Below are 19,482 nucleotides of genomic sequence, written 5' to 3'. Positions count from 1 at the left end.
CTGTATAATCTCACTCTACCTCAGAAATTCACCATTTTCTCACCATTTACAGAACATGGTTTATTATAAACCTCAACTATATTTCCAAAATTACCCTATTGAAAGTTTTCATAGTACGTTGTGTAGGCTAAAGACTAGGTTTTCAGACAGTGATACGTTTGTTCGAATGTAGCCAATAAGAAGGAAATAATAGACCCAAATTAGGATTGTTTCCAAAAATTTCCCCTAAAATAGGGAATTGGTTGTTATTGGCTGGCAATACTGGTACCAGACAGACGCAAACAATCTTAAAATAAACATTGGTACACCACTAATATATCCTACAAGTATCATAGCGATATTTAAGAAATAAAGGTTCTAATTACAAGAAATAGTTTACGGTAAAGAGAAAAGTATGGAAAAACTAGAAAAATCAAGGATTAGGACCTAAATACAAATTTTTCGTTTGCCTCCAATTAGCCTATTGTAACGATATGTACCCACACTTGCTCGCTAAGGACCAATATTCGACTGGCGTAAGTTGACTTCCGCTCGGACGTATAGGTACGGATTTATAACAAAAATTTACAATTTTTTACCGAAAATTAGGTAAATTTTGATCTTCCTAGTTGGCAGCACTGAATGTGGGCCTGTCTAATTGATGTCAATATAAGGTATCTATAATATGTATCTACCTGACAAGTCTTAAGGAGCTCACTCTAGAACGAAGGAAGCTACAGGAAAAACAAAAATTCGAAATTCGAAAATTTTCAAGCTTTTGACTTTGGACTGACATTTGAGAAGGAAATTCGACAGAATTAAAATAAACTAATATGATAAACTACGATCCAACAATATTTGGACCAAAAATTATCCCGATATCTTAATTAGTGTCCACACAGTGTGTGCAACTTCCGCCACCAGTATCCGAAAGAGTTAACGGAAATCAATAATTGTAAATTTATATTTTTAATGTTATTATATGCAAGAAAAATTCCACTAAAACAGTGGAGAGACCTCAATCTATGTTTTGATGTATTCTTTAATACATTTATTTCTGTCTCTTCAGGATTTCATTTTTAAAAAATCTTCCACGCTGTGCTTGCTTATCCTGGTATTTAAAAGTTAGATTGACTGGAATACGATACTGTAATAATGTCCATAAAAATTTAAAGTTAGCAAAATAATTATTTTCTTAGGACTTTTAGTTCAGACAGAGAGTGTAGGCTTATATTATGAAATTGACACTTTAATACTTAATGCTACCATTTCACAATAGTTGTCCAGGAAAATGAGACATTAACAGAACTAAACGTCTCTCAGAAATCCAGTTTTGAATACAATGGGAGTTTTTCTATGAACAAATGAAAAAATGAAGGAAGAAAATCATCTGCAAGAATTATATATATATTGTTGGTCCTCTTGCTTTGAATACTCACATTTAATAAAGTAGAACAAATAAAAAGTTAGTTACTTCTTACTTTCAGAGATAACAAAAAAATCAGTATCACAATCTTTTGATCCAGTATATTACATCTACAGGAAATCAAACCTACAGTATTTGATTTCCTATAGATGTAATTTACTGGATCAAAAGATTGAGATACTGATTTTTTATCTCTGATAAGTAACTAACTTTTTATTTGTCCTACTTTATTAAATGTGAGTATTCAAAGCAAGAGGACCAACAATATAATTCTTCAATAGAGGGTAAACATTGCCCCCAAAGGACACCGAAAAAGTTTAACTATATATATTAAATTACTTAACTTAAATCCGCATCCAACAACAAATGGTAAAATACAATACAAAGATAAAATAGGTCGCACAGGGTGTTTTGAAGCATTGTTTAATATTATTCATAGTTCGAGCCAGTGGCGTATTTAGAGGGGGCTATCTGGCTCAAGCCCCCTCCCCCGAAATAAATTTGTTAGTTTTTCACATTCCACCCTACAACAATAAATATAATATTTCTTATCATTTCTAACAATTTCATTGACTTTCCATTTTTTTATGATCTTTGTTCAGAAATAATACTATATTTGTCAAATTTCGTGCTATGTAAGAACTGCGTTCTTTATTTCATTCTTTCGTTCATCCTACTCTTCTATTTCTTTTTCTTACACGGTTAGTTGTTATTTTTTTTTCATTTCTCCTATCATACTTTGAACCGTTGTTAGTTGTGATTGAAGTCGGCCGTCGTCAGTAACACCAAAACTAACAGGCTGATAAGCGAAACTGGTGTTCCACACCAACTTCCAACCTACACAGATATCAACGTAACGGGACTTTAGTTTTTATAGCAAAGGAATATTTACATCGTTTATTTTTAAAGAAAGGTAAATGTTTGAATTGAAGAAAATCAAGAGGTGGAATAAGTAGCCCGGAACATTAGGTAAGCCAAGAGGCTGCTTCCCTTTCCTTCTATGAGTAGAACAAAAGGTTAGATTCACTGCTAAAATTTTGTATCACTTATAGACGATTCACCAGTCTCGTACCATTAAAACTGCAATCAGTATATTTCAGCTTCCACTTGTCTCAACATTTTCTTTCAGGTAAAAACATACACAGATAAAACTGAATGTTTTCATTTTTTTCTAAACTGAAATCAGTTAAGTTGAAATGAGATTACAAATATTCAACTTGTGTTTGCAGGAGCATTATTTCAAATTTGCCTGGGGGGTAAGATCCTCCACCGACATAAGAGTTTCACGTTTTTTCCTAGTACATTAGTACAAAAATTGATTAAAATATTTTTAATTCTCAAACTCAGACAGATAATTGCCCCTCCTTCCTCGTGTTGTGCATAGCCCCCCGAAATAAAATCCTAAATACGCCACTGGTTCTACTTAAAGTTGCAGGGACTGCTTCACTAGCTGTTGAGATTTACCTACATAACAACATTCTTCGCAGTGAGGGAAGAATACATTCTAAATATGTTTTGAATTAAGGAATTATATTAGGATACCAATAATTCGATGGCACACCATTTATTTATTTGTTTATAATCACTTAAATCTTCATACTATATTTAAAATCCAATTAAAAGGCACTAACCTGTTGGATACACTCTTAAATCATCTGATGATGGATATACTCCTAAGTCCTCTTCGTCTGGCTCAGGCTCCTGAACGGCACCTCGTCTTTCTTTCTTTGTATCTGGCTCTCCGTCTGTAAACTCTACTCTGTTGACAGAAGAATCAGCAGGTTGATTTCTTTTTAATGTTTGGTTTGCAGACATAAGATTTTGGAAGAATGTTCGAAGTTGTTGTATATTGAGCTGACCACTTCGTGCATTCATTAAAGCAGTTTGGTAACTTGGATCAGAACCTGTGAGTAATCCTAAACCTGCGAACAGGCCTTCTAGAAAACTACTTACACTATCTGGTATAGCTGCGGCGCCTGCGCCTGCCCCAGCAAGTATACCTGCATTGCTACCGGAAGCTGCTCCTTGGCCTGCACCTAAACCCGCTCCTAATCCTGCTCCTGGTCCTCCACCCATACCAGCACCAAATCCTGCACCCGCACCTGCACCAAGACCTGCAAGAACGCCTGGAGCATATCCTTTATCTCTATTCATATTTAGTCGTAATAAACCACTGCCACGAGCAGTTCCTGCACCTGCACCTGCACCGGCATCAGCACCAGCTCCAGCTCCGGCTCCTGCTCCAGCTCCTGCTCCAGCTCCAAATCCTGCTCCCGCACCTGCCCCTAAACCAGCCAGAATACCACTGCCACCATACCCTCCAGCACCAACCCCAGCACCCAACCCAGCACCAGCACCAGCACCAGCACCAAATCCGGCACCTAGACCTGCACCTAATCCTGCACCTGCCCTAGCATTGCTTCTCGCTGGAGATACAGGTCGCTGACCGCTCGCGCGGGTAGTGTTTGTATTATTTGATGATGACGTAGATATCTTCGATGATGATTTAGTTCCGTTGTTTGCATTTGTGGTCCCCTGTGTATTTGACGACTTCCTCCCACCACTTGAGCTTGTATTGTTCTGTTTATTTGATCTTGACCGTTTAGAGATGGAACCTTTACGTGGGCCAGTTGCGTCATCGTAAAACCCTTCTGACCTTAAGTTATCTGGACTACTGCGTATGATTCTTAGTAATTGCAGATTGTTACCTAAGTCTGGTTGTGGAAATATATTGGAATCAGAATTAATATCAATATTTTTATCCACCGATTGTATGTGGTCATATTGAAGTTTCTCGTTACTTTCGTGCTGTGAATTGTCATATTTGTTTCCAAACAATATATTCAGAAATTCTCCGTAGTTATTGAATTTGTTTTGATTTCTATTCCCAGGATTCTTGGAACTTTCACTGTTTCCATTTCTCTTTAAGGTTTGGATGAAATATGAACCTAAAAAGATATACATATCTCAAGTGAGTTGGTGCACATGGATAATTATTTAAAGTTAAATAAAATACAGTTTACTGAATCTATTTTTGAAAAGAATAAATTATCGTAATTATACAAATCTACAAATTGATAATGAATATATGGACGTAATTATGCAAGTTTGCATTGTATAAGGAATACACAAGCGTAATTATACAAGTCTGATTAATGCACAAGCGTAATTATACAAGTTTGATTACGTACAATGAAAATACGGGCTACCCTTAAAAATGTATCTGCGGATTAGTGTTTACTAATAAAAATGATGTTCATGAGGAGAAAACAATAGTTTTGTAAACTGATAGTGTAGATTGACTTTATACTTCAGTAATAATGACTGGGAAGAAATATTGTTATTTGATTCTATTCTTAACCATTGAAATCAATCAAATAAAAAGTTTCTCATTCGCCAGTTCCATTCATCAAGTTTTCTTTCTTTTTATAATGTTTTTATGAAACATCGTTATCATATGGAACTCGATATCAGTGCCATGCCGTGGAAAATCGGCGCCCTCCCCCCGTACATATGAGTGAAGTTGACATGTCAGTCAGAAGCAGTGAAGCGCCACCATGCTTCGCACGAAGCGCAAGAAAAGTTTCAAAAATAAACCCTGCACTTCCTTGATTTTGAGCATTTTTTATTACTTTTTCCTTCCATTTTATATATATCTTTTCTTTTTACTCCCGAATTTTTCGTCCCCTTTCTTCGGCGCCCGGGACCGTCGCCCCGCTCGCTTACATCCCACACACGGCACGGTACTGTACATAAGGACACAAATAAAAATATTTGACTGACGACCATCCAGAAAGTAACTTTCCCATGCGTGCCATAGCTAGGAGACCGTATGTGGCGCGAAGCGACTGCGTTGACGTGAGAGCGTAAGGTCCTAGCTGGGCGCATGCGCCAGCGAAATTTTCCTACTGCTGTCAGAAGCGTCGTGGCAGGGATGAATATGGAAGTAGTTTCCTATTCCAGCTCCCACCGCGTGTGTAGTGCGAGCAGCTATAAAGTTTTTGAATGCACAGGGCATAACGCCGATTGAAATCCATCGTAAGTTGTGCCAGGAATATGGACCTAACGTTATGAGCAAGCAGATAGTGCGTTTCTGGTGTAGATAATTTGCAGCAGGACGCTAAAATGTGAATGATGAGGAGCGCAGTGGGAGGTCAACCGTCATCACAGACGACCTTGTGAATCTTATTCGGGAAAGCATGATGCAGAATCGTCACTTCACAATAACGGCACTCAGCGGTCAGTTCCCGTAGATTTCCCGCTCCTTATTACACACCATTGTCACTGCTCGCACTTCACACACAGCAGGAGTATTATTTTTCTATTGTAAAAAACTTTTTTCGTTTGCTCAAAAAGTACATATTTCAAACAGCAGTGTAGCAAACTACCTCTTCTTACATCACCAAATAATATATTCATAATAAAATCTAAAGTCCAAAAACTTGTTTGCAATGTTTTTAGTGTGCCTATTATTATTTAGCAATGAGTTATAAATTTTTAAAAAGGCGTAAAAACCCCAGGATACTAGAATAAACAATGTCAAATTAACCCAGGATCGAAAGTGTTAATATGTAGTCAATGGAATCCAATCACATGTGTCAAAGGTGATTGACTCACAACAGTACTCTTTATGAAAGCGTGTGAATCATTTTTGATTGTTAAACGTTTTTCTTACTCGAGTCACGGAAATAAATTATAATGCACCAAAGCGTTTTCTTCTTGCAAACTATGCAACGAATAAACATCAGAAATTTTATAGTTATGTCCTTCTGACTATCTGTTAACGGGTATAAGAGCAAAAATGGCAAGGGATCTCAAGAAGCGGGTTTTGAAATTAATTCTGCGTTTCGTAGGTTCCATCTCATCCACTAACTCTCTATTCAAACCGAAAATGCTAGAAATTATCAATTTCCTGTTTCAATGTTTATCGTCGTAGAACAAGTCCGATAGCTTATAGCGATGGGTGGATTTTCGGAATCTACTCATCTTATCAAGAAACATACTATATTCACCCACAGCTCTCTACTTATACCTGAATTGATTGAAATTTTTATTTCCGGTTTCACCACAAGTTTTCTATAGGACAAAATTGGTAACATATTCTGGGATCTATTCACCTCTAATTTTATTTCTCTACTGCAAAGAAAATTATACAAACTACTGTTTCCGGTTTAAATATGAATATTCATGTAGAAATATCAATAAATGGCATTCTGATATGGTTTAAGCACCTCAAGAATTAGTTCCATCTCTGACTTTACTCCCGTATTACAATTGGAAGTTACAGTTCTATCATGACCAGTTTCAGTATTGATTTTGCATTGTTTGGAAGTTTACCTTAGTTTCAGAGCGTGAAACTAAACTAATATGTTATAGAAACATTATCACGAATGTTCACAATGATGGACTTTAGACTTGCTCTTTGATTTCAGAGTTTCTCAACTCTAAAGGACGTGTGGTTAACTTTTACGTATTCGTTGTGCACAAATCGAAAAATGAAATGAAATCTTTGAGTTTTACGTCCCACGGTTATGCCGGTTAGGCTAAAGGAGACGGTGATGATGAGAGATGAGTGAAATGGTGCAATGAAAAAAGTGGGAGGAAATGGGAGAACCCCGAGAAAACCCACGCACACGGTACTTGTCCATCACAAAGTTCACTTGGCGGGGGCTGGGATCGAACCCGGGACCCCAAGCACCAGAGGTGAACGCTCTACCACTGAGCAACCGCGGCCCCTGTGTACAAATCGAGTAAGAACACTAACTATATGTGTAAAGTGATTGGAACGAAGCGGTAGGTGTCAAATATAGAAGTGGAGGACAGAAAATAGAACAGGTGACTAGTTTTAGATACCTGAGTACTACAATTAGCGATTATATGAAGTACGAACGTGAAATAAAATCAAGAATAAAAATGGTGAAAGAAGCCTTTAGGAAGAAGAAAAGACTTTTGTGAAACCATGAGTAAAGAGTTGAGAAAAAGATACAAAAAATCCTTCGTGTATGAGACATAGACATGGACATTACGCAATAATGAGAAACGACTCGTACCTTTCTAAATTTGTGTAAAGAGAAGAATGGAGGGAATTAGCAGGGTCGAGCGGAAAACGAATGAGAGGGTTTTACAGATGGCGAAGGATAAAAGAACAATTTTAAATATTATTGACAAGAGGGAGATAAGGTTGGGTCATTTTTTTTATGACGGAAGGATGTTATAAGGGACGTGGTAGAGGGTATGGTGGCAAGAAAGAGAGGGAGGGGCGAAGAAGACTACAATTAATGAATTATTTCAGAAGAGAAAAAAAAGTATGTGAAGACGAAGAGGTTAGCTAAAGACCGTGAAGCATGGAAGCTTCTTAGGGCTACCGCTCACTGGCAACATTTTGTCGGGCAACTATCTTGTTGCTCTGGCTAAATGCATTGAGTCTTATGGGAGTCCGCTCACTGAGGCGACAGCGACAGAAAAGTTGCCGAGGTGTCGCCAAGCAGGGCGACAGCAGGGCAACATCTCGGCGACGGAACAGTTGCGCAACATCTAAAAATGCATTGAGTCTTATGGGAGTCCGCTCACTGAGGCGACGGCGACAGAAAAGTTGCCGAGGTACCTCCAAATAGAAAGGTAAAAAATAAATGTTTTCTACAAGTTTTTTTTTCACGTAACAGTTCGTTCCATGTGTAGCGCGTGAAAAGAAGTGTTCGCAATGGAAACATACATTCTTTGATTAGTGACTAGCATGTCTTTAGTGATAAAGACTATGAAAAATTAATTGAGGATATAGAGCAGCGTTTCCCAACCATTTTCAACTTGCGGCACACTACGGGTGTAACTTGAATTCTCGCGGCACAATCATAGATATTATTATTATTATTATTATTATTATTATTATTATTATTATTATTATTTGCAAATATAAAATACCATGGTAATTCTTTTCTGTGATTACTGATCATCTTCTCACAGAGATGAAAGCTTGATCACTGGTTTTCCTCTATGCTAATTCATTATGATGATTTTTTTTATTCTAATTTTAAAATAGCAAAGAATTGCAATGAAATATAGAACTCAGATTTTTAAAAATACGCTTTCTTTTTCGAAAACTGTATCCAACCTTTATCTAAGAACGAAGATCACTAAATAACGAACGAACAAACAAATGTCTTATACTTTTAACTTTGCTGTTTTTACCAAAATCGGTGAATATTATTGCAATCACACAGCTTGCGATACTTCAAAGTCAGAACATACCTGTTGAATAAACTGTTGTTCTGTCATTCACGTGCGAATGAGTGTTCTACGAACGTTCACTTGACGCGTGCCGTACAAGTGCTTTCATTTCTCGGTGTTAGTATAACTCTCAATTGAAGCGTAACATAGCAGCTAACCGTAGAAATGTGTACGAGCAGAAATACTGTCTGCTACATAGTAATAGATGTAGAATAATATATTACAATTACAGAAATTTTTTCCATGGTAGAAATTCATAGTAATGTGAAATACAAAAATATACATTTTTTCGTATGTCTTGCAAATTGGTTGCTATACAATTAATAATTTTGTTTCGATTTCCTCGCGACACACCGGTTGGGAAACGCTGATATAGAGAAACGCTCAGCGTTAAAGAAAAAAATATGGAAGGAAGTGTGTTTCGCTGTAATAGGAAACTAGAATGAGCTTTCCAGCCAAGAAAAAAAACACAGGTAGGTACATTTTTCGATAATGACATATCGCTGTCATACTACACACTACTACTTTCATTAATTTCCCACAACTAGAAAAAAAATACAGATAAAATTATCATTTTCAAGTTTCTTTCCATTTCTAATATAAAAAAGAAAAAACTGTACTGTATAAAAATGGCCGATTTTAAAACGTGAAGAATACGCGGGAAGAACGAAGATAGCCAATTTTTATTTTATGGCTATACATAGAAGATTGAGAGTACAGTTACTGTACAGTGTTGTCGGATTGCCGCTTTTGTTAGTTTTGTTCTGTTAGTTATTTCCAGTCGTTTTATATTTTCGTTATTCTTGTTATCTTTTGATTCAAATAATTGTTCCCGTTCGTATTAGCTTACACAATGCCGTTATTTTTGTCACTCATTGACGTTCAGGGACGTCATTTAGGGGGGCAGGAGGTGCAATTGCTCCCCGAGAGTTTGAGGAATACATATACTTTAATCAATTGTCTACTAATATACTAGTACAAAACATGAAAATCTTATGTCGGTGGTGCTCTTGCCCCCCTAAAGTGAAGACTGAAATAACGCCCCTGTTGAGGCTACCTTCGAAAGTTTATTTAAATTTATTTATTTAACCATTGAAATGGGCGGTAGTTTTTTTTATGTCCGAAACCAGCGATTATGTGAACTGTTCCGGTGTCCGATTATGTAAATTGTGATATCAAATGCTCGGCAACTTTTCTGTTGCCGTCGCCAGTGAGCGAGGGTATGGCAACAAAACTGTTTTGTCTCCGTGAAGTTGCTGACTGCAGGCGACAGCGACGAGATAGTTGCGCAACTGTTTTGTCGCCAGTGAGCGGTAGGCCTTAGTTGCAGCAAGTAACCTGTCAATAATGGCAGAATACCTGTGATGATTGAACATTTTAAAGGTACTTATTAAACTTGTTTAATAATAATATCAGCATAGTGTCACAGCCGAGTGCTCACCTCTGGAGTAATAGGTTCCTGGTTACATCCCAAGGCATGTGAATTTACGGTATAATTCGATAAGAATGATTTGGTAGCTGCGTGAGTTTCAGTTATTGCTAAATATTCCGCAACAGACCGTCACATTGTCAAATGCAGGAAATGAAAATGAAATTATTTTTTCTTTTTAGTTTTACGTCCCACGTTTTATGCCGGCTATTCTCAAGGAGACGGTAAAGATGAGAAATGAATGAAATGGTGAAATGAAGAAAGTGGGAGGAAACGAGAGAACCCTGATGAAACCCACGCACAGGGTGTTTGTCCACCACAAAGTTTACTTGGCGGGAGCAGGGTTTGTACCCGGGACCCCATGCACCAGATTTGAACGCTCTACCACTGAGACACCGTGGCCCTTGTCAAATGCAGGAGTCTACAGTTAGAAAGAAAACTTTCATTTTCACTCAACTATTCTAAGTAGATATCAACAGAGTGTTGTGTTTGTAACTTCCTGCAAATTCAGTGTCTCAAACATAAAGTTTGCAGCTACACCCATAAGCTACGGATATAGGATTTCTTGAATTATAAAAGTAACCACGAAAGTTCTGTCGTTTTTTCACCAACCAACTTCGAACATTGATATGTCACCTAAGATACACCTGGAAGATAAAAAGTTGTCCCATCAGCACTGACCTTCCGCCAACTTTCTGGGAGGCCATAGATTTCATCGCGGTAGAATTTGGTGAGTCATGAAGCTAAGAAAGTATCAAGTACATTTTGTACCTCTACTAGGAATTTGAACTGGTGTCTTCTAAGAGGATTGTCCAAAGAATGGGACAGGTGATAATCGGATGGAGCAATGTCTGGGAAATGTGGCGGCTATAATAGTGTTTCCCATCCATGGCGTAGAATGGTGTGGGGAAACGTGGGGCTTAGCGTTGTCCTGTAACAGGAGAACCCCTTTGCGATTCAGGAATGCTGACTCCAGCGTTTTGGATCTTTCTTGATTAGAGCTCAACTGCTGACAATAAATTGTTGTATTGATGCTCTGATCAGCTGATAGCAGTTCCCGATGCACGATGCCACAAGCAGTCCACCAAACACAGAGAAGGGCCTTCTGGTGCAGTGCTTTTTTCGGCTATTTTGGAGTCCGTTCATGCGATGCTAATCAATGATGATAGCGCCATGGAGCTTCATACAGGACCCATTTATCATCACATGTCAATACTCTGTCCAGAAATGGTTCCTTTCTCAGACGAGACAGCAAAGAAACACAGGTTTCTGCTCGCGGTGCCTTCTCTCCCGAAGTCAAATCATGTTTAAATGTGGTCGTCGAACCAACTTGCAATGCTTCGCAAGTTGATGGAGATGCTGCCGAATGGTTTCTCCACTCACACTGAATTGTAGTCCCAATTCCTTACTGTTCGTCTCAATTGCTGCCTGAAGATTTCATTTTGTACATGTATTGGTCTCCCGGCACGTGGTGTGTCTTCGAGTGTTTCGTCACCATCGTTAAACTTGTAAAATCTCCGCTGCACTGTCCGCGTAGTCACGACACCCTCACCAAAGGCCTAACATATCTTCCGCCCCGCTGAAGCGGCGCTTGATCCCAGTTGAACATAAAGCACGTTTTATTGTTCACCTGGTTTGTAGTGATGCTACGTAATAACAAAAGAATCGTGAGAAGGGACGTTTTAAGGGAAATATTCTTCAATATCCCTCAATTAGTTTTCCTTCGTACACAGAAATGTCCCATTCATTACGTAAACGGAAAGTCCACAATCTTACAAATCGATCGAGGTATAACTTGTTCCAGTGTTGCATTATAGGTGTGATCTATGGTCATTTAAAGAGATCCCATCGATGTCTGTAAATATACACGGGTGCTAGAGGCTTAAGGTCTCCAGGACCCAGGTGTTGCACTTATATGTTGAGCAACAACTATTTTTTTGATTCTAAGGACCGTAAAGAACATTTCTAATATAGTAGCAAAGGTTCTCCAGGGAGTCCCCTTGGCCCTTGGTGTAATATGTTCATGAACAAAAATTGCTATGAAAAGGAAAACGGAACAGAAAACTCACAGCCTCATTTGGTTGGCAGTTACTCAACATATGTTCCGAACTATAGAAGGAAGAATACCACCAAACAAGGAGCAACATCAGAGGTAGTGATTTTACTGCTGCCAACACTAAATAATTTAGCGATATCTCGATCTTAGGTATACATCATGGATCGTAACTAACAAAAGTCAATAAGAATAACAACTGTATATTTCATTATGGTTTTTGATAATCTTGAAACCCACCAAATAACTTGGGACCAGTGAAGCCATATCTAGCATCTTGGTGCTAGATCTAGCATAATCCACATGCATTTAGCATCTAGCATCTTGACTTTAGCATCCTGGCCAAATCTAGCATAATTTCATTCTTCTCTCAGGTGAACAGAAAAAGAGCGAAAATTTAGATGGTTCAAGGACTGCCGGGAATTATTCCTTTTAGGTGAAGCGATGGTTGGAGCAATGGAACCTGTTAGTAATTCTGCAATTCTAATTTTTTGTTGAATTCACGGCAAACGCAAATGTTCAAAAATAGCAAACGTGACTCTGCAAAACATATTTACTTACCCATAGTTTTATTACTGTCAACTGAAACCTGAATGTGTGGTTATCTGGGATGTTTCTGTCCCTTTCAATTTACAACTTGGGAGGGAAGGGATGTGAACGTCAGGGGACAGCTAGTAATACACTAAAATAAATGCTTCAGGGCTATGTCGGAAGCAGCATGTTGTGTATATATTTCTTAAAATGTTATACATTCATAAAATATAAATTCGACCATCCTCCCCTATAACGCGCCATTTACCATCATTCCTGACACCATCATGTTAGTTGTATATGAATACAGTTAATACACTTCATTAAAATAATGAAGATAAATAGGAGTGGGTCTTTAACATTAGTTAGGAAAGATAATTTGAAAATCTGGCATAATTTACAAAAATCTAGCATAATTCAGACCCGTGTTTGGCATCATCGCGAGTCTCGAGTGTGGCAACCCTGCTTGGGACGCTGTTTTTTTTTTTTAATTCTGAATGCCCCGCTAAATTCAAAACAGTGTAAATTGAACAGTATGTAGTACAATCCAAACATTTCACAGATGGCACACGAACTAAAGAAAACATTTGTCTAAACAAAAAGACTTATATTAGAAATTATGTCATAAAATTAGACATAAGTTTTATAATAATTTATTAAGTCATTAAGAATATATTGTCTGTTTGCTCTTGACACATCAGTGATAATACAATTTTAAGAAATATTTGAATTTACAAAAGTAAGAAAAGAAGACACCGGGAATAACAATAAAAATGTATTAAGCTTGAGAAGCATATATGAGTCTCCGATGCAGCGTTGCCGATGTGTGTGTAATTGCACAAAGTGTGTGCAATTTTGGCCTGTTTGTGCATTTTGTGTATAATTTGGCACAATTAAAAATTTTGATCATTGATGATTTTTAAGAAGTTCCTTTCATTCAAATATTCTTTATTTCCATCATTTTTTTTCTGAAAATTGCCTTCTAAAAACTACGAGTTCCAACGCCTAACTCCAGGCCAGCGCAATAAAACCACAGGGAAAATAACAAGTTATTTGTTATTATTGTTAATCTCTTGTTATTTTCTCTACAGTATGATAAAACCTATCTTGCTTCCTTGGTACCTCACTTCTTGTTTTTCGGAGGCGGGTGTCATGACATCCCCAAGCAAAGACGCTTTGTTCAAGCAAGCAATGTGAATGAATGTTGACCCTCGATGTTGGCCAAAACATGAGGCGGAGGTGGTAAGAAGTCTCGTCTTCTCACCACTTGAGAAGAAAATGCCATTTTGCAAACAGATGAACGACAGAGTGGCCGATGTCCAATTAAAAACATTAAGTACGGTGAAAGCAATGGCGCAGACTTTCCAAGATTTATGTGGATGCATATCAATGACGGGTCATATTAGCCTATATGTTTTCAGGGAAGTCTCGATGTTTGATTGATTTACTTTTAGTTAAAATATTTTATGAACATTGTCATAAAGGCCTGTGCTGTGAGAAAGTAAAATATATCGGTACTATAAGGATAAATTGGGGCTGCCCTAGCTCGGTAACACGGCTGATTTAAACGCAAGAGAAACTGGTTCAAACCCGGGTTCAAGCTAAAAACCTTGTGGGTGCGCTGCACACACAAGATTATTTATGTTGGTGCCGGAGCCCTGGAGCACCCACGTAGTCGGTGCGCATGGTTGAAAGTAAACTGAAAGTGACAATGGGCGGGAAGGTGACGGTTTTACAATAATAATAATAATAATAATAATAATAATAATAATAATAATAATAATAATAATAATAATAATAATAATAATAGTAAATCAAACTCTGAATCCTTGAACAATTGCTGGCAATGTACACTCATGTTCAAAATGATTGTCGCATATCTATAACGGTCGTGTTGTGCGAATATAATTGGATAATAAACTCGCAAGGCACATCTAGTACTGTTAGTATGTGTATAATCGGGAAATGTATATTTGTGCTAAATTTCATAGAAAAAAATTATAAATACGAAAATTAGAATGAGCACATCAAAATGTTACTAGCCCTAAATGGACAAGAAAAGTTTTTTCGTTATATTGTTCTTATTTACAGATCTTTTAACATGAAATTTACCACACACATATGTCTGCCGATTATACACATAGTAAGAGTGTTAAATGTACCCTGCGATATCATTATCCAAATATATTCGCTCAACAAGCCTGTTATAGACATGCTACAATCATTTTGGACATGAGTGTACGTATAGGTATGTACGTCATTAGACATAATATATATATAGATAGGTAGTTATGTATTGTGTAATGGTGTGTGCACTGTCTTACAGCTTGTGTGTAAAATTGTGCAATTTGGACGTAAGGTGTGTGTAATTTTGCTTGTCGTGTCTGGCAACACTGCTCCGGTGATTACTGCTACGTTCTACTGATCTACTGCGAAAGAAAAGGAAAAGTGAACAATCTCCTGCTTTTTCCTTACTTCGAGAAGTTGAAGAAATTTATTATTATTAATATTGAATTTTCAATGTTTCCTCACATAAAAAGATGAAATTTCTTTGTTATAATACACAAAGCTCTGTAGAGCATATAGCTATAGAGCTTTACTGTATATAATATGAATCCAAAGAATACAACTGTACGTCATCTTCTATATGCATTATGATTAGCGTTTTACAAGTAAGTGCTGTTTAGATTGGGACTTTAGGTTGGAAAAGCGGCTTAGATCATTTCTTCACGATCGTCAGCAAGAAATCGTCTTACGCCACGATCACATGTGACTGTACCATTAGGGTGGTCCTTAGGTATATGGGAAAAAATAAATTTTCGAATTTCTTCCGCCGCACCCCCTATTTGTTTTCCTTTAGTAATAAAAACGTCATATACAAAATTTCACAAAAATCCATGAACGTTAACCCGTGCCGCAAAGCACTTGATTTCTGAAAAATGAAAAATCCATTAGAATTTCAATGGCACTCGATTTACTATTTGTCAATAAACGTATAATAATTATTACAAATGTAAATAGAACAATATAAAGTTTTCCTTCATAATTCAGAATTGACTGGTGTTCAAATACAGTTGGTTGGTTATCAGGAAACAAGCTATCAGCATCATAATCATCGTCATACATATAGTACTTATAGCAATACATAGAGTTATGAACCACTGTGGAGAAAATATTTGGATCTTTTCCTCATGCCACTTGTTCCTTAAATAAAATTTATATTAGTTAGGAATCAATCAGCTAGTAAATACAATAAAAATGATAGTGGCTGATATTAAATGAAGAAATGTAGATCGACTTAACGATAACTTTTGATTTTTACACAAAGTAGCTTTCCCTGGAAACAAATTTCTACAGTCTTGGACCACTCGCGAAAGGAATTGCTTCTTTTCGTCATTTCTAGTTAGAATTGCATTATAATCTATTACGTTTACGCTCTTTCGGCTGCGTCATTTGTAGCATACGGCTTATCAACCACTTTTTTCCAGAAAAGAAATTCATTATTTGTCGACCAGCAAACCGGATCAAGGTCCAAAACACCTATAGAAATCCAAAAAATTGCAAAGAACTTCTTCGTGTCAGAAAATCTATAATTTCTCTTCCTTCAACACAACCTATTTCTCCAGCGTGCAGTTCAAATCACTTCATCGTTTTATATGAACTTTTACCATTTTAAAATTTTTCAGCCATTCTTTTTTCTTTTGTTCATTACTGACATTCTCGTCAAAAAATGAAAGTGCCGCACACTCCTCTGAGAGGTACCAAAGATTGCAGGAAAACTTCAATAAAGCCACTCTAGAGATATCAAAGTTTGAGTTCGTACGTTTGAAGACTCTTCAAAAATTTAAATCTTGATGTGGTGCACGAGATGCACTGGGACAAGTAAACCACGCTTGTACATGCAACAGAACAAGAAAAATGCACACTTGATGCAGTCCTTCTTCCCGCTCACTTAATTTAAACTGATTACGGAAGAGAAATATTTTTAAGACATATAAGGCTTTTCCTATTCAACTCCCTGATGTACAACTCCAAGGAAACGGAAAGAAATACCTCCGGGAGGCGTATTTCGTAGAAAAAATATTGCTAACTCCAAAAGTTCTCTGTAATCTTCTCTGCAATGCTCCATTTCCAAATTTTGAACAGCATAAACTAGCATATATTTCTTCGTGTTGCACAGAACTGACTTGACACTTCGATCAGAAATTTCTATAACAAAATGAATGTTATCTCAGCATGAATGTGTTGAAATCTTGGGCACTCTTTCTAGAAACGCCCTACCAACCTCCCTATCAATTTCCAGAACGTCCTTTTTGCGTTTGAGAATTATGGAATTCCTTGTCCTCCTGAATTTGTATTAAGTCTAATGCATTTGATTGCGCTATATGAAATAAATCGGCTAACATATCTAAGAAATATGTGTCTTGTCTCTTCTTCCCTTCACCATTTCTTATACTTGATATTTGAAATCGACGCCACATTTCGTACAATCCAATGAGTTTACCGATAGACCCCCTACTGTCGCGAGTATCCTTGATCGGTATTCTTGCAAAGGTTACGCACTAAGTACTTGTCTGTTGGACGTTAACTTAGAACCCAATATCTGTTAACTCATATTACCAACGAGGTAAATACCACTGCGATAACTGTATTCACTAGTCATTGAACACATAACGATCACTTTGTTTATTTAAGCATACGTGATTATACAAGACCCACAAGGAAACTTCAATCCTCTGAAAATAACGTTGACATTATCATGCCAAAAGACTACAAATACGAAATGGCAATTTTTTTTTTTTTAGCTAGCCGGGGCTAGCCACCCGCTCGAGGGTTACGCCCTCCATGGGGAAAGGGAAGTAAAGTAAAGGGACAGATGGAAAGGAATGGGAGATGGGCTAAGGGATATTCAATAATGTTATATAACTTTAGTTCTAAATAAATATACATATATATATATATTAGGACATTACGATCTTTACGATCGTAATCATATGTAGAGGAGAGGAAATTGCACAATGAATTATATACATTAGTGAAAGTACTGTAGTTAGGTTGAATGACAATGAGGGGATGAGTGAGATAGTGATGAGATGAGGTGCAGTTAGACGACACAACACATAGGATAGTGTTAATGGACAGATGCCGATTATTCTTCTCGCTTGGGGGCTGCTCCAAGCATTAATGATGGACGGTGGGAAGCCCTGTTAGTGACAGAGAAGTTACTGTGCAGAAGATGAGGGTATGATATGCGATGGAGGGTGATCGAGAAGAAATGGTCGGGTGAGTAGAAGATCTGGATGATTTGGTGGTAAGGAATAATGATACAATGTGAAGAGAAGGGAGAGGGGGGAATGAGTGATGGGGTGAGCGATATCAAAATTGGTGTGAGCATTGATGGTATCTACGAGGAGTGGATGATGGGAAGAGAGGCGTTGCTGGAAGTATCGAAGGCGGAGTTTTTCTAAATGGAACCAGATGTGGGGAAAAGTCATGCGATCATAGAGCTCTGCAGTAGGACTAGGGAGTTTGATTCTGTATGCAATTCTAAGAGCGTGACGTTCGAGAATTTTAAGTTTTCGATAATATGAGAGGGGTGCCGAGACCCAAGCAGGATGTCCATAAGTAAGCACCGGCCGAAGAAAGACTTTATAAGTATTTAACAGTAATTCTGCAGAAAGACCCCAAGTTGTGCCAGTAAGACGTTTTAAGAGATTGAGTCTATTGTATGCCTTCTTGGTGATGTCCTGGAGATGAGCTTTCCATGTGAGGTGCCTATCTAAGGTCAGTCCTAAGTATTTAACGGTGTTAGAGATTGTAAGACGGGTGTCGTGAACTGTGATCTGAAGTAAGTTTGGATTACGGTGAATTTTGGAGCGTTTCTTAGGAGGAAGAAAGACTATAGTTTGTGTTTTAGCGGCATTGATCTTTAGTCGCCATTTATCGCACCAGAGAACAAACGCGTCTATTGCTGGTTGTAAGGCTTTGTTGATTTGGTGTATAGTGCTGCCAGTTGCCAGGAATGCTGTATCATCAGCATATTGAAAGATGTGAACATGTTGAGGGAGGGGAGGCATGTCGGCTACATAAAGTAGATATAATAATGGTGATAGTGAGGAGCCTTGAGGTACACCTGAGTGCAGAAAGATGGGATAAGAGGACTGTTGGTTTATGTAAACATAAGCAAGGCGGCCGAACAAGAAATTATAAATAAAACGGATATATGCAAGGGGAAGGCGAAAGTTGAGCAGTTTTGAAAGCAGACCCTGATGCCACACTTTATCAAATGCCTTCTCTAAATCAAAGAGTACCAGACAAGACGGCTTAGCGGTGTTATACTGATTATGGATATAGTTGAGGAGACGCAGAAGCTGATCGTTGATGCTGAACTTTGGGCGAAAGCTTGCTTGATGGTGTGGTAAGAGATGGTAATGAGAAAGATGAACATGAAGGCGTTTGACAAGAATTTTCTCGAGGATTTTTGTAAAGACTGGACTGAGTTGTATCGGCCGGTAGGATGAAACGTTAGCAGGAGGTTTATTGGGTTTAAGAAACATGAGAATTTTGGATGTTTTCCAGTGAGCGGGTACATAGCCGGTGCGGAGGATAAAGGTGTAAATGAGGGCGAGAAGAGTCAGCAGAAGCGGTGGACTTTCTTTAACATGTCGATAGCAAATGTTGTCAATTCCAGGAGCGGTATTGCGTTTATGATTGATGACATGAGTGATTTCTGTGATAGTGATGGGGGCAGTGAGTGCTTTATGAGTGGGTAGGTTGTGTGTCTCGTTGGGTTGAAGATGTGGTGAATTGAAGTTGAAATGATCTACAGGATGATGATGA

General features: G+C 37.8%; 1 protein-coding gene across 1 annotated transcript in view; it reads right to left on the bottom strand.

The window, feature by feature from the left end:
* The window catches only part of LOC145666096 (uncharacterized), an 89,488-nt gene that overhangs the window by 31,544 nt on the left and 38,462 nt on the right, over positions 1 to 19,482 (bottom strand). The window contains exon 3 of the mRNA XM_081733188.1: positions 3,037 to 4,353. Coding sequence (XP_081589314.1) covers positions 3,037 to 4,353 — 1,317 coding nt within the window. The remainder of the gene's footprint in view (positions 1 to 3,036; positions 4,354 to 19,482) is intronic.

The sequence above is a fragment of the Thermobia domestica genome, chromosome 12, assembly GCF_964235325.1.
Source record: "Thermobia domestica chromosome 12, izTheDome1.hap1.1, whole genome shotgun sequence".
Classification (NCBI taxonomy): Eukaryota; Metazoa; Arthropoda; class Insecta; order Zygentoma; family Lepismatidae; genus Thermobia; species Thermobia domestica.
This window is presented reverse-complemented; position numbering and strand designations above follow the sequence as displayed.